This window comes from Rattus norvegicus, chromosome X, assembly GCF_036323735.1.
Source record: "Rattus norvegicus strain BN/NHsdMcwi chromosome X, GRCr8, whole genome shotgun sequence".
NCBI classification, from domain to species: Eukaryota; Metazoa; Chordata; class Mammalia; order Rodentia; family Muridae; genus Rattus; species Rattus norvegicus.
The window spans coordinates 3,833,341-3,849,550 of record NC_086039.1 but is presented as its reverse complement, the minus strand read 5'-3'; the positions used below and the strand labels follow the sequence as shown (position 1 = coordinate 3,849,550).

The following is a 16,210-nucleotide window of genomic DNA, read 5'->3' as shown; positions in this document are numbered from 1 at the left end:
CCAATTGGGTCAAAGATTATTGTGTTGTGTGTTCTTTTATGCGAGTGTTTGAGTGTAGGAAAGTGTGCGGCTGGGATGTGTTTCCGCCCAGATATCTAGCAGATATCTTGGGATACTGCGGTGCGGACCTAGCAGGGTAAAAGACCACAATACTTTTTTACTTTTATAGTTTTACAACAACATTGAGGGGAGCAAAAAAAAACCTGAAGAGTTTCTGTTTAATAGATATCTTAGCTTCCTTCTGTTGCTGTGGCAAAGTATCCAAGGATGGATATTAGGCTTGGCTTTGGAGGCTGAAAAGCCAAGATGCAGAGCCTACACAGGGGATGGCATCACAATCATGAGAACACAGGCAGAAGAGATTACACAATGAAACAGGAAGCCAGAGGACTTAGGGTCCTACTTTGCTTTTTTAAAATTTATTTATATTTTTATGTTATGAGCTCACTGTAGCTGTCTGTAGACACACCAGAAGAGGGCATCAGATCCCATTACAGATGGTTGTGAGCCACCATGTGGTTGCTGGGAATTGAACTCAAGACCTTTTGGAAGAGCACTCAGTGCTCTTAACCACTGAGCCATCTCTCCAGCCCACTTTTTTGTTTTTAACAATTTACTTTCATGGGAACTGAGGCCTCTGAAGAACACTGTCCCTTCTGAGGGGCAACCCCAATGACCTAACTATATTTCATTAGTTCCAACTTCTCAAAAGTTCTACCATCTCAATACAACCACACCGGGAACCAAATTTCCAAACCAGGAACCCCTTAGGGGAATGCAACAAATACCCATCCAAACCATATCAACAAAGACAAAGTTTCATTTATACAATATAATTCAATTCTAGTGTCTTGGTGTACAAGGCAACACTTTACATATAGTTAATAACATTGCTACAGTGCACTCAAAAAATGTTAAAAGGGTAAAATGTTGCCAGTCCTTTGATAGGTGAATTGTATGATTGGCGAATTCAATAATGCTGTTGGTGACCATACAGCTAGTAAGTGGCTGAACAGGGTTTCAAATCTGGTGTCTTCTATGGGGCAAATATTCAACAAATGTTTGCTGAATGGATAAATACGTGACTAGGTAAACAATTACCTTTTACTTTCAAATAAAAATGCTCATTATTTTCATTAACATCAGCAATAAACAGTAATATTCACTTTCAAGTACAACTCAACATTCTGATACTCTTGTATCAGAATAAGTACTTGAAAATAAGATTATTATTTTTAACAGAATGTAATATGATATCCAGAAAAAGCCACAAACTATAAAAAGCAACTAATTTTCATATTAGAATTTGATAATTAGATTGGATAAGAAATAAAATTATAAAAATTCACAGATTTTGTTTATGGAAATAGAACAAAAGTGTGCATTGTGGCTTGTTTGGGGGTTTTGGTGTTTATTTGTCTGGTAGATTGTATGTGTGTGTGTGTGTGTGTGTGTGTGTGTGTGTGTGTATGTGTGTAACAAGAGTATCATTATGTAGCACTGGCTGGCCTACAACTCAGTATATAGACCAGGCTGGCCTTGACCTCACAGAAATCTCCCTGCCTTTGACACCCATAGTGTTGGGTCTGAAGGCTTGTTCTAACATACCCAACTTTTCAACAAGGTATTTCTGGACCTGAAGTCAGTCTGAAAACACCTTCGAGCATGTACCATCCCCCCAGCCCTTGTTTTGTTTTTGTTTTGTCTTGTTTTTATCATATTTAAAAGAATAAGTGATGGCTGGATATGTAGCATATATTTAAAATCCCAGCACTTGAGAAGCAGAGGCAGAAGAATCATGACTTTAAGGTTACCTTTGGCTACAAAGTGTGTTTCAGGTGAACTTTAATCAGAGAAACCTTAATCATAGTTCCAATGAATAGTGGTGAATGCTGAATGATGGCTGCACAAAGTGCTGAGAACAAATGAATGAGTGGTTTGCCCTAAACAAGACATTGATACTCTATCCCTTCAAAGGCCTAAGGGACATTATGGAAGAGGGGGCAGAAAGAGTATAGGAGCTAGAACTAAAGGAGAAGGGCTACAAATGTCTTTTATGCAAGACACAGCTATTTCAGTCATAAACTCATAGCAGCTGTGGATGCCTGCATTAGGTCTGAACAAAAATAGACACATCAACAAATATGGCTCACGGATCCTACTGACCTCACCCTGCTGAAGTATTTGCTACTAACAGATTCAGTGAGAGGGGAAATCACTCCCTTTAGTTGTGTACCAACTGATGTACCCACCAGATTCCAAGGGATAGTCCCAATTGGACAGTCACATACATGGCTCTGTTTAAACTGAGTCAATACCAAAACAACTGCATTTGTCTTTTTATGTGGGTTCTGGGGATCAAACTCAGATCATCAGGCTTCTGTGGCAAATAAAGAGGCCATCTCCCTGCTCCCCCTATTTGAAAATGTTATTTCTATTACTTTTAATGATGTATCTGTTTGTGAGTGTGGATGTGAGTGCAGGTACCTGAAGAAGCCAGAAGGATCTCATATTTAAATAATGAGGGACTAGGGGGATCTGCGATATTGGATGATCACAATAGAAATCAGAAAACAATAAAAATAAATTGCAGTGGAAATATTACCTGTCAAAACTTGTAGATCTGGTGAGATGGTTCAAAAGATAAAATTGCTGGGCAAACCTAACCACCTGAGTTTGATCACCAGAACCTAAAATAGAGGAAGGGAACCAAGTCCCAAAATTGTTTTCACACTTGTACTGTGGCCTGCATGCATACTTTTGCCTACACATCACAAACAATAACAGTTTGCAACATAAGCCAGGTGTGGGGCACGTGCCTGTAATCCCAGCATTTGAGAAGTTGAGACAGGAGGATCCCAAATATGAGGTTTGGATTGGACTATACAAAGAGTTCCAAGCCATCTGGGCCAAAAAGAAAGACTGTCAGATTGTCTCAAAAATCTAAAAAAAAAAAAAACAAACAAAAACAAAAAACAAAAAACCGACGGGGGGAAAAATAATTAAAACCAAAACTGCTAAGAGAACATAATTAGCATGTTCAAGGTCTTAGTATTTTTCTTAAAATATTAAGAAAAAATCAAAATAAAAGGCAGATATAATCACGGGCAGAAATTTATAAGAAGGCAAGGACCAGATTTTTTTTTTTTAAAGCAAAAGCAAAAACAAAAAACCACCACCAACAACAGTATCTCAGAAATAAGGATCACTTGTTACTGACCCCTACATGGTGCAGATCTGATTCCATAGACTCATAGCAGTTTCCCTCCAAAACACACCAAATGGACCCAAGCCCACAGACCTATCAATCACCCTGCAACAACTCGACTCCAGGGGGTTTTTCCATGCTATTCACAGATACACAACACCCCAAAGACCTTGGGGTCACTTATTCCTAGACACTAAATGTCTGCATCACTAACCCACCAACCCCAGTAAACTCACTGTTACCTTTCCACAATGTAGGTCTGAGAAACTTGAAATCCACATCCCAACACCCTCAAGAAAAGGTTTTTTTAAATTTTATTTTATTGGCTATTTTATTTATTTACATTTCAAATGCTATCTCCCTTCCCAGTTAAACCCTCTGTCCCCTCCCTCCGCCCCCGCACACCCCCCCCCCCCCCCCCCCGCTTCTGAGGGTTCTTCCCCACCCATCCACCCCCTCCCGCCTGCCTCACCGCCTTAGCATTCACCTACGCTGGTCATGGCGTCTCCACAGGACCAAGGGGCTCCCCTCCCATTGATGCCAGATAAGGTAATCCTTTGCTATATATGCAGCTGGAGCCTTGGGTCCCTTCATGTGCATTCTTTATTCTTTGGTTGGTGGTTTAGTCCCTGGGAGCTGTGGGTGTGTATGTGTGTCTGGTTGGTTGATATTGTTGTTCTTCCTAAGGGGTTGCTAATCCCTTCAGCTCTTTTAGTCTTTTCCCTAACTCCTCCTTTGGGGTCCCCGCGCTTAGTCAGATGGTTGGCTGTGTGCATCCGCATCTGTTTTGGTCAGGCTCTGGCAAAGCCTCTCAGGGCCAAGTAAAGATCTTATTTCAGTGCTTAACTAGACCTAAATCTGTTAAACTCAGGTTCCTGCATTGCTTGGAGGGAGGGGTCTTTGCATCCCTGGACTCACTGGGCACATGCTCAGTGCCAACAAGCAAGCTGTCGCTCGCCAATAGTAACAGTGCACGTACACTGTATGTGCGAGTGAGGCGGGCTTTCCGAGATTGTTCGGTGATTTTCGTCAGGCTAGAAAGGTGAATGGCCCCTTGGGAGAATCTTTACCAGAATCGCCATCTTGGAAAGATGAGCATTTGTGCTCCGGGTTACCCCGTCTCCCTTAATAGGGTTTCTCGGGGCGGGGGGCGGAGATGACAGACAACATGGGGTCTGTGTCGCCCTGCCCCAGCCTCTGGGTGTCAGTCACCTCATAGGGCAGGCGGGCTAGGAGCTTGACTCAAGCCTCAGGAAGCAGAGGCCCTAGACATCCCCACCATACCCCACCCCCATCCCCATCCCCACCCCCGCGAGCAGCTCGGGTTCTACCAGATGCAACCCACGCCTCTGCGTCCCCTGCTCAAGCCTCAGCCCCAAGAGCTCAACTGGCGGCACCACCGTCAAGAGCTCTGACATCGACTGGGCCACGAATAGGAAGGAGGGTTTTAATGCCAGATAGGATTAACATCTGGGCAATCACTGAATTTGTGTAGTTACGGGGAGCGGGGGTCCAGGGGGAGCAGGGAAAAAGAGTTTCTTAGTTTCAGACTTAGGTCGGAATGCTCAAGTCCCTGGCACTGGGTGTTTCACTATTGAAGGTGATTCTTTATTGGGGACCAAGGATCTGTGGAGGAAGCCATGGGGTGTGGGTAACAGCTGTAGTGAGGCTACCTTAGCTCACTTTAAAATTCCAGTTACAGGCCTTTTGGGTTTCCGTTCACTGTTCCTAAGCAGTAAGGCTAACCTTTTCTAAAGATCTACTTTAAAAAAGATGTATTACTTTAAACTGGTTTGTTTTTTCCCCCAAGAGTTTGCTTTCAAGTGTTAATTTGTAACCTGCCCACCCTTTTTGACCTTGAATTATTTAGCAGCCTAATGCAAAACGTTTCCGAGACTCAAAGGGCAAGGGAATTAGTGCTTCTGCAAGGTAGGGACAAACAGGGTTTTATTCTAGAAGGAAAAAAAGGCAGTTAAATGCAGATGTGTTCACTGGTCTTTGGTTGCTGGGGTGAAAATACTACCCATGACAGTTATTCATGATTTGGCCTACTTCAGTTTATGGAGTCTCTGTTCTCAGAATTAAAGTTCCAAAGAAAGGATGAGAGAGAGTACCAGAAATGTTACTGTTTCTAACATAATGTTTCATTTCCAAAACAAATAAAACATTAATTCTGTTCCCAGCATAGGGGTGCACACATGTAGTCCCAGTGCTTCCAGATGCTGAGGCAGGATGATCACAAGTTTCAGGCAAGCCTGGAAAAATAGAGCAAGACATTGTTTCAGGGAGAAAAAAGTAAAGTTGATACTATGTGAGTTATTTCTAACTTGATTTGTGGTCTGAAAGTTTGTCTAAATTATAATGAATATGAAGTTTGATGACACTCCTCTGAAGTGTCAAGTTCAGGGCCAGTTTTCAAAACTCTTTCATCTTTTGTTTGAAAAGACTGTCTTCAGTTTTTGGGTTCAACACTATGTACACGTGTTAGCTGGGCTGTTTAACTTGACCTTACCTTGCTGGCTTTGGGGGCAAACAGGTGCAGACAGGATTACAGATGCAGGCCACTCTGGACAACACAGCAAGACTCCATGTCAAAAAGCTGAAGGCTAGAGGTGTAGCTCAGTGGCCTCGAATATAAAATACTAAATTCTAACTCTAGCACCATAACATTTATTTATGTTTACTTATTAACTCTGAGTTACAGATAAATAGTCTTCTTTTCAGTTTCTATTACAACAAGGTTTCTCTGGGTAGCCTTGCTTGTCCTGGAACTTGCTCTGTAGATGAGGCTAGCCTCTGACTCAGATAGCCATCTATCTCTGTCTCCTGAGTGCTGAGATTAAAGGCTTGTCTGGCTCCAGATAAATATTTTTCATTGTTGCTAAGTTATGTTTTCCTTGTACCAGTTAACTTCTGCTTTCCATACTTTAAAGTTGTAATATTAATTGTATGGACCACAGAGGTAAGAGGACCAAATCGACAGGGCTACAACATGGTGAGAACTTGTCTCAAAACCCCCCACAACCACCTTAACTCAGCATAGGTTTCAACCTCCTTTTTATCCCTAGGCAAGGGAGAAACAAGAGAGACAGAGAAAAGAATTACTAGCTGGAGACTTACAGGCATTGCTTGAGTTTCAGAGTTGTGGAAGAAACGTAGTGAAATTTGTTGATTGGTATGCCAAACACCTGTAGGCCTTGAAACTATCTTACCCTATGTTTGGCATCATAAGTATAGGAAAGAAATACTTATGATTTATTTCCTTATGTTGTAAGGGAGATTTAAGGTACATTAATTTTGTACTGTCAGTCTCCCATACATAGTCACTTAATGACCGACATACCTACTTGAGAAATTGAGCAGAAAACATCTGGTCCAAAGATTAAGTTGCAAATGAGACAGATACACTCTGCAAGCAGAGATGCAAGGTAGTATTAGAAAAATAGTCTTGCCTCTTTTACAAGAACTCACCAACATGGCAACATGGGCTTTATTCTCAACAAAACGGTGAAGGTGACCATAGTCATCATCTAGAAGTACTACTACTATAAGTGCTTGGTTAAGGACTTCCATACACTAAGAAGGGAATATGGAACCCATTATCCCCAGTCAAAAAAGTTCCCAACAAGCTAGTAGGCTATGTTACACATCTAAAGCAGATTCCTGAGAGGAAGCTCTATCAAGTTGTAGGAGGAGAGATAATTAAGTTCCTGAGGTCTCACTCCTGGATTGGGAAACCATTGAGATAGATCCTAACACCAAGGAAACACCGAAGCTTCTGGACTTTAGCAGTCTCCAACATGCAGGACACTCAACCTATAGTTGGGATGAATTTGAACACTGTGCAGAGCCATTTGAATAAGATAAGCTGTTTTTGCTGCAGCAAATAAAAACAATCCACACTTAAGTGGGAAGAGACTTTGACTGGAAAGAAAAACCATTATACAATACTGATTAGAATCATAATAGTTTTTTTAAGGGTATACTTATTATATGAGTACACTGTAGCTGTCTTCAGACACACCAGAATAGGGCATCAGATCCCATTACAGATGGTTGTGAGCCACCATGTGTTTGTTGGGAATTGAACTCAGGACCTCTGGAAGGACAGTCAGTGGCTCTTAACCACTGAGCCATCTCTCCAGTCCATAGTAATTTTATTTTGTTGTGGTTTGGAGGAACATTCATTTTGAAATGTGACAGAATGGCTTGAAACTTCTGAGAATGTACAGAAAATAAATTTACTGGTGGAACTTGCTTTTAGTTCCAGAAGTTGGGAGGCAGAAGCAGACAGATCTCTGTGAAGACAGATCTCTGTGAATTTAAGACCAGCTTGTTCTATAAAGGGATTTCCAGGACAGCTAAGACTATTATGCAAAGAAACCGTGTCTCAAAAAATAACAACAACAAATTTGCAAGAACAAACTACTTTGAAATTGAATGTATTTCAGAAGGATAATTTTTTGTCAGAATTCACCATTCATTTTACTTGTTTATAAAGTTTTTTCCTACATATTTGGTTTATCTCCATCTTACCTATTTTTTTGAACCAGAGTCTCAGTATGTAGCTCTGGGTGGCCTGAAATTCACTGTGGAGATCAGGCTGGCCTCAAACTCATAGACATCTACCTTCCTCTGCCTCCCCATTGCTGAAATTAAAGGTGTGCACCATCACACCTGGTTTTCTTCCTTCCTTTCCTAAAACCTTTTCTGTTCGGTTTTGAGATGCCTGTGGATTTCTAAGATGCCATGGAACTAATACAGGAAGAAAAGAAATAAGCGTGGCAGAGGCAGGCAGACCTCTGAGTTTGACAACAGTGTGGTCTATTAAGGGGAGTTCCAGAACAGACCCTATGTAGAGAGACCCTGTCTTGAAAGAATAGAAAATAAAAATAAACTATGGAGTGGGAGAGTTGGCTCAGTAGTTAAGAACACTTTCATAGGATCCAAGTTCAGTTATCAGAACACACATTGTGGCCAGAATACACAGCCATCCATAAATCTAGCTCCAAGGCATCTGACCCCATCTTCTGATCTCTGTGGGCACCAGGAACACATGTGGTGCACATACATCCTTACAAGCAAAATACTCACATAAATAAAAATAAATATTAAAACATTGTGTCTATTATCAGATAAGAGAATGTAATCCATAATCTATAGTTGATATGATTGAACATTTAAGAAACTAAAAAATAATACTACACAAATAAGTAACCAGAATTGATAGACAGTTTTAAAAGATTTATTTACTTTTAATGTATGTGAGTGCCTGTGTCTGTGTGTTTGCTATATATGTGTAGATGCCCACAAGGTCAGGTCCCCTGTAGTTAAAGTTAGAGGCAGTTGTGAAATTTTGCCAGTGGGCTGACTTGCGGACCTAGGCAGATGCTGGAAATGAAGCCCTAGCCTTGTACATAATGTTTGTTTCTTGTGGAAGCTGAAAAAACTTTATTTTCTGAGTGCTCAGGGAGGTGACCAGTTTCAGATATGAACTGTATCCCAGAATTGAGATTTGTACAACAGTTTTAAAGATTTGGAACACAAAGCAAGGGGAGAGCTGGTAGAAAACTGCTATGTTATCCAACTGTATTTTGACATTATGGGTTAAGCAAGGGAGTACCATTGGAGACTGGGCCATATTCAGAGCACCTAACTTCAAGGTCCTTTATTCATTCTGCTAGACATTATTAGGTCCAGAGCTCAGAGTGATAAGAAGACAAATGAGCGAGTCAGCTGCATGTTGTTAATTCTGGCATAATAGGCAATTTGTTAGATATTTTTTACAATGTATGCACCTTGGTTTAGATAAAAACAATTTCTCTTTTTGTTTTGTAATTAATTAACTAACATCCCAAGTGCTGCTCCCCATTCCCCCTCACTAAGACCTTCTCCCACCTCTGAGAGGATGCCTCCCATGGATATCCCTCCACCCTGATGCATCAAGGCTCTGCCAAATTAGGTACATCCTCTCCCTCAGAGGCCAGATAAGGCAACCCTGTTGGGATAACAACAATTTCTATATTCTTTACTGGTTAACAGACAATTAAGAAAACATTTGGAGAAGTGGGATAGGTGTTTGTTCCTAGACCTGGGAGCATGGACTTGTTTGACCCTGCCAGCAAAATGGACAAGTTGTCCTTGAGATGGCTGGAATTAGACATCTATCTTCTTACAAGTTCTCCTGAGATGTCTGGACTCAGACAACTGTTTTCAAAAGAAACTGTTCAGCTATAGGGAAGTCCCCAGTTCCCCTAGGACCTGAGACCTTGAATTTAGTTTTTCCCTACAATTAAATGGAATCTGAAAATGAAATGGTAGCACTTAGAATACGTTTCTTTTGCTTGTTCCCAACAATACTAGGGAAGCACTCTATCCTCTGAGGTACATACTTAGCCTGAGACTGTCTAGTATATATACTAGACTGGCTTTGAACTCACCACAATCATAGTTTAGTTTCTGTTATGCTGGAATTACAGACGTGCTTCACCATACCTGGCTGTTGGATACTTTGGGTCTTGGATTTCTTTGGGGGGGTGGTATAGTGATAATGCTGAAAGTTTTGTTTCTTTTAAAAAACACAAAAATATTATAAGAATATGTTTTCATTTTAATCTCAGGTGTAGGGATATGTGGCCACTTCAGACTGACCACAGCAGGTGACTATGATTTGCCTCATGCTTTACCAGGGGTATGGTTTTGCTAGAGGGAGGTAGTTGCTACAATCCTGTGACATTTGGAATTCTGGGAACTTTTCAGAGGGTATATAAATGCTAGAGCCTCAATAGGCATGGTTGGCGGTAGGTGCTTGTTCAGGGATTGGTTGCAGTTTGTTAGTAGTTGTGCTCAAAGAAGAAACAAAAGGAGAGACATTGGGTTTAGGGATCTCTGTCTCTTTCTCCCCACCCTATGTTTATCTTTCCCTCCTATCTAGTGATAGGGGGTGAAACCACAGTGGGAAAAAGAAGAACTCACAAAGTAGGTAAGACCAGTTACGGGGGGTGGGGGAGATTATTGGGAGAGTTTTTTTTTTTAATTTTATTAATCTTTTCTTAACACAGCAAATTTATCCCCCTCCTGGTCCACCCTCTGACTATTTGCCATCCCATACCCCTCCACAACCCCTGTCTCTACGAAGACGTCTCCATCCCAAACCCCACTAGTCCTCTAAACTCCCTGGGGCCTCCAGTCTCTTGAGGATTAGGTGCATCTTCTCTGACTGAACGCAGACTCAGGAGTCTTCTGCTGTATATGTGTTGGGGCCCTCATCTCAGCTGGTGTATGCTGCCTGGTTGGTGATCCAGTGTCTGAGAGATCTCAGGGAGTCCAGGTTAATTGAGACTGCTGGTCCTCCTACAGGGTGGCCATCGTCCTCAGCTTCCTCCAGTTTTTCCCTAATTCAATAGAGGGGTCAGCAGCTTCTGTTCATTGGTTGGGTGCACATATCTGCATCTGACTCTTTCAGCTGCTTGTTGGGTCTTCAGAGGGCAGTCATGGTAGGTCCATTTTTGTGAGTTCTCCATAGCCTCAGTAATGGTGTCAGGTCTTGGGGCCTCCCCTTGAGCTGGAACCCACTTTGGGCCTGTTGCTGGACCTCCTTTTCCTCAGGCTCTTCTCCATTTCCATCCCTGCAGTTCTTTCAGACAGGAAGAATTATGGGTCAGAGCTTTGACTTTGGGATAGCAATCCTATCCCTCAAGCCCTGTCTTTCTGCTAGAGGTGGGGTCTACAAGTTCCCTCTCCCCACTGTAGGGCCTTATGTCTAAGATCCCTCCCTTTGAGTCCTGAGAATCTCTCACCTCCCAGGTCGCTGATACATTCTGGAGAGTCCCCCCACCTCCAACCTCCCGAGGTCACCTGTTTCCGTTCTTTCTGCTGACCGGTGGGGCTTCAGTCCTTTTCCCCAACCCAATACCAGATCATGTTCCCCGCTTCTCCACTACCAGTTCTCTTTCCCTTCCCTGTTCCCCCTTCCTCCCCCCTTGTGGGTGTTTTCTTCTCCCTCCCAAGGGGGACTGAGGTGGTCCTCACTTGGGCCCTTCAGCTTGTTAAACTTTTTGAGTTCTGTGAACTCTTGGGTATTCTGTACATTTTTGTTTTTTGGCTAATATCCACTTATTAGTAAGTACATACCATGCATGTCCTTTTGGGTCTGAGTTACCTCACTCAGGATGATATTTTCTAGTTCCATCTGTTTGCCTGCAAAACTGAGGATGCCCTCATACTTAATAGCTGAGTAATATGCAACTGTGTAAATGAATCACATTTCCTGTATTCATTCTTCTGTCGTGAGACATCTAGGTTGTTTCCAGCTTCTGGGTATCACAAACAAGGCTGCTATGAATCTACCTGAAGACCCAGCAATACTACTCTTGGGAATATACTCAAAAGATGCCCCACCATACCCCAGGGGCACATGCTCTGCTATGTTAATGGGGGAGATTTGTTCTCTTGATTTCATTTGAGTTTTTTGTTTGTTTTGTTTATTAAATAAGGCATTAGGTTTATTAGGGCTTAGGCTTTCTCTCTAGTCCAAGATGACCTTGAACTCCTGGTCTCCCCTTTCCCATCTCCCAAATTCTGGGATTAAAGATGTGTGCCACTTCACCAAATTTTGTGCAGTGCTGGGGATTGAACTCACAGAGATGAGTTTCTTTCTTTTCATACCTTTTAGGAAAGAACTTGACCAACTGAAGTACATCTCCTGCCTTTCTTTTAAAGATTTGTTCATTATCTTAATTGCGTGTGTGTGTGTGTGTGTGTGTGTGTGTGTGTGTGTGTGTGTGTGTGTACATTGTACATAAGTTCTTTTGGAAGCTAGAAGATCTCTACAGCAGAGTTATAAACAGATGTGACCTGCTTAATCTAGGTAGGTATTGGGAACCCAACTCCAATCCTCTGCAAGATCAACTGCTCTCAACCACTGAGCCATTTCTCCAACGTCTCCTATGCTTTCTAATAACTTATTCCTCATTTTCTTCTGAGCCCTCTTTATCAGCACCTGTAATGGTCATATTTATATAAGCTTGCCTCCTGATGTATGAATTATCTAACATGATCCATTGACTTTTTCTACCATATTCTTCTCAAATTGGCTTCAATATCCATGTTTCTACAGTTTGTTTTAGGCAATCTAGAATTTTAAAGTCATGGTTCTCAATGGGGTTCTTCTAGCCTCTACCTGTTTAAATGTTTTCTTCCCAATAACACTCTTCTCCTGGTATCTAACTGTGTTAGTTTCCTATTGTAACTAACAAATCACCCCTCCCCCACAAAAACTGGTCACTTAAAAGAGAAATTTAACCAGTGAGTGTATTGGTGCACGCCTTTAATCTCATCACTCAGGAGACAGAGGCAGACATGGATCTGACTGGTCTACATTGAAAATTCCAGGAACCAGGGTTACATTGTGTGACCCTGCCTAAAAATATATTCAGAAATTTAAGGTTAGGGATGTAATGCTTGACTAGCAGGCAAGAGGCCATTCAGCCAATCCGTAGCATGCAGAAACAAACACAAAAAAGAAACAAACACATTTTCATAACTAGAGTTTATAAATCCAAAATCAATACCAATCAGCAGAGATTAGAATATTGACTGGACCAGTGTCCCTCTAGGAGCCTCAGGGGAATCCATTCTCTTTTATTTATTATATATATTTATTATATATGTACGAGTACACTGTACAGGTAGTTGTGAGCCACCATGTGGTTGCTGGGAATTGAACTCAGGAAGAGCACTCAGTGCTCTTAACCACTGAATCCTCTCTCCAGCCCCAAGGGAGCCCATACTTGTTTGTCTAGCTTCTGGTGGCTGCTGGCTATCCTTGGCCTGTGAGCACATAACCACAATCTTTGTCTCTGTAGCCACATTTTTCCTGTTCTGTTTATGCTACCTAGTTCTGCCTTTTCCATGTAATTTGTATTTAGGACCCAGCTGGATAATTCAGGATAGAATCTCCATCTTAGAATGCTTCATGCAATTACAATAGGAAAAACTTCTTTTTGTCACATGAGAACAATTGATCTAGGAATTAAGACATGGGTCTCTATTGGGGGCTGTGTTATCTCAGTGAGAAAAGAATGTGCATTTCAACATGGGGGAACAGAGCCAAGAAAACTCAGACATTAAGTTGCATAATTCTCAGCACTATGCAAAAACAGCGGAAGAGGGAGCTCTGACATTTGAAAATCTACCCTGAACCCCATCTTCTTTAGAAAGTTCAGGAACATTAATTTAGTCTAAAGAAGAGCAAAGTAAAATGTACAGGGGGCTATCCCATGCAGTTATAGGAATGGGAGAGTAAGGGATGAGATGCCTTTGTTAAAGACAATGAATACATGCCAGAGACACTAGCTCACAACAGATCAAAATCCTAACCAGCTATTTGGAACAAGCTAAAAAACATTATGAAAGTTATTCAAGACAATGAAGGAAAAACTTAACATCTACCAGAAAAACTCTAAAATAATGGTAGGTTTAAGGAATTATTTGGAAATGAAAGGGAAAAACACATTCAGAAGAGTAGACTAAACTTGAAATGACACAAAGCAAATAAGCACAATGTGTGGTTGATAGCTTAAGAGAAACAGGAGGCAGCACTTGGTAGGTTGTGGTAGGGGGATTTCATGTTTAAAGCCAGCCTGTTGTACAAAGTGAGTTCAAGGCTAGCCTGAGGAATATAATAAATCTCAAAAAGAAAACTACAAAGGTAATAGGAGAAGTATTTTTTTATTTGGTGTTTCTAGACATGGTCTTACTATGGAGCCTACGCTGTCCTGGAACTCACTTTGTAGAACAGACTGGCCCCAAACTTGGAGATCTGCCTGCTTCTGTCTCCCTAGTGCTGGGATTAAAGGCATGCACCATCACTGCCCTGCTCATTGGTTAAGAGTATCGGCTGCTTTTTCAGAGGACCCAGATTCAATTCCCAGCACTCACATGGCAGCTCATAACTGTTGGTAACTTCAGTTCCAGGTGATCTGACACACACCAATGCACATAAAAATTATTAAAAAAAATAACCAGGCATAGAGTTGGAGATGTAGCTCAGTGGTAAAGTGCTTTTCTGGTATGAGTGAGGCCCTGGGGTCTAACACACACACACACACACACACACACACACACACACACACACACACACTTACTCACAGCTAGGAGCCAAGCCAGAGTAGTCCAGAACACAGAAAGCTGAGGCAGAGTTCAAGGATACATGGGTTTGAGATCAACATAGACTACATAGTATTAGTAATCAGGAATATTAAAGTAGCCATTATAACTCCATTCCACAAGTTCAAAAGAGACTTTGAAAGACCAAATAGAAAAAAAATGCAATGAGTTAAATGGTATTAACAGCATATTTGCATTTTACAGATGCAAAACTTAGGCAATTTGAATATAGTAGTAGAAACTGTCCAAACTGGAGTACAGAAGGTAAAGGAACAAAAAATGAACAGAATTTCAAGCTGTGGGGTAAGTTCAAATCTGTGTTGTGGGGAGAGAGTGCCTAGTTAGGGTTTTACTGCTGTGAACAGACACTATAACCAAAGCAACTCTTATAAGGACAACATTTAATTGGGGCTGGCTTACAGGTTCAGAGGTTCAGTCCATTATCATCAAAGTGGGAGCATGGCAGCGTCCATGTCGTGGCGCAGGAGGAGCTGAGAGTTCTACATCTTCATCTGATGGCTTCTAGGAAAAGACTGGCTTCCAGTTAGCTAAGATGAGGGTCTTAAAGCCCATACCCACAGTGACACACTTCCTACAACAAGGCCACATCTATTCCAACAAGGCCATACCTCCAAATAGTGCCACTCCCTGGGCTAAACATACTCAAACCACCACAGAGAGGTTTGTTGGAGGGTGTATGGGACATAAGAAAATATTTGAGATACCATAAACCCGAAGATAAAAATAACTGTCCACAGTGAACAGCAAGAAGTTCTATTCTCATCAATGGTTACAAATTAGACCATCATTAAGTTTGACAGCAGCCCTCAGTACCAGAATAAACTGGAATCACAGGCTATATCAGGAAGGAAAATGTGAACCAAGAGATTTATACTAAGCATAACAACCTTTCAGCTATAAAGTACTTGGACAAACTGTTCTCAACATTCAAGAGAGAGATCTGTTAAAGAACAGGACATCTGGATTGATGTAGGCACTGAATTGAGAGCTAAGGCAATACCAGCTGAAAACAAGACATGTGGTAATAATGGCTCTGATACAGTAGTTACTATATAGCTCTAAAAATATTGTTGGAAGATAGTGAGGCGAATGTAGTAGCAATTTTAATTTTTAATTAACTGATTGATTAATTAATTAATATATGTAAGTACACTGTAGCTGTCTTCAGACACACCAGAAGAGGGCATCAGATCCCATTACAGATGGTTGTGAGCCACCATGTGGTTGCTGGGAACAGATCCCATTACAGATGGTTGTGAGCCACCATGTGGTTGCTGGGAATTGAACTCAGGACCTCTGGAAGGACAGTCAGTGCTCTTAACCGATAAGCCATCTCTCCAGCCTGTAGTAGTAATTTTAAACTATTCTGAGTAATTATATTAATGGCATTAGTATTGTTATCTGGGATGCCTAGAAGGTTAAGAGTAGGCTTGACACTAATATTCTGTGAATGGCCTGTTCAGAAGGCTGACCCTTGCCAGCATCTGGAAACATTAATTTGAAGTGGTTCTGATCCTTTCTTAACTAATGAGAGTGGCTCACTGCCTCAATCATGTTAACTATGAGCTTATGCTGCTCATCTTCTTTCTTCCTGGAGTTCTGTGTCCTCTGTGAGGGTGACAGCACAAGAAAGGCTGCACATGGATTCGTCCAGACTCATAGTCCAGGTTGGCCTTGAAGTCTTCTCTTGTGTCTCTGATGCCTCAGTACTGATATTCGAGGCGTGAGCTACTGAGCCTAGCTGCCAGGGCCTTTTGCTTTGGTAATTCAATTCTAATTCATATTCTTTGGCTGTTAGGAACCTTAGTAGTA

At 41.6% G+C, this 16,210-nt stretch overlaps 1 protein-coding gene, 1 long non-coding RNA gene and 1 pseudogene across 2 annotated transcripts in view; 2 read left to right on the top strand and 1 right to left on the bottom strand.

The window, feature by feature from the left end:
- The first annotated feature begins 3,631 nt into the window (after positions 1-3,631).
- Araf (A-Raf proto-oncogene, serine/threonine kinase) overlaps positions 3,632-16,210 on the top strand; it is a 64,988-nt gene continuing 52,409 nt past the window's right edge. The window contains exon 1 of the mRNA XM_039100021.2: positions 3,632-3,757. Coding sequence (XP_038955949.1) covers positions 3,707-3,757 — 51 coding nt within the window. The 5' untranslated portion in view covers positions 3,632-3,706. The remainder of the gene's footprint in view (positions 3,758-16,210) is intronic.
- Positions 3,683-16,210, top strand: part of LOC134484039 (small ribosomal subunit protein eS24-like) — a 28,642-nt pseudogene continuing 16,114 nt past the window's right edge.
- LOC134484040 (uncharacterized) overlaps positions 6,665-16,210 on the bottom strand; it is a 33,781-nt gene continuing 24,235 nt past the window's right edge. Inside the window, exons 2-3 of the long non-coding RNA XR_010061350.1 lie at positions 14,798-14,899; positions 6,665-10,844 (exon numbers count right to left, since the gene is read on the bottom strand). This is a non-coding gene — a long non-coding RNA (uncharacterized LOC134484040). The remainder of the gene's footprint in view (positions 10,845-14,797; positions 14,900-16,210) is intronic.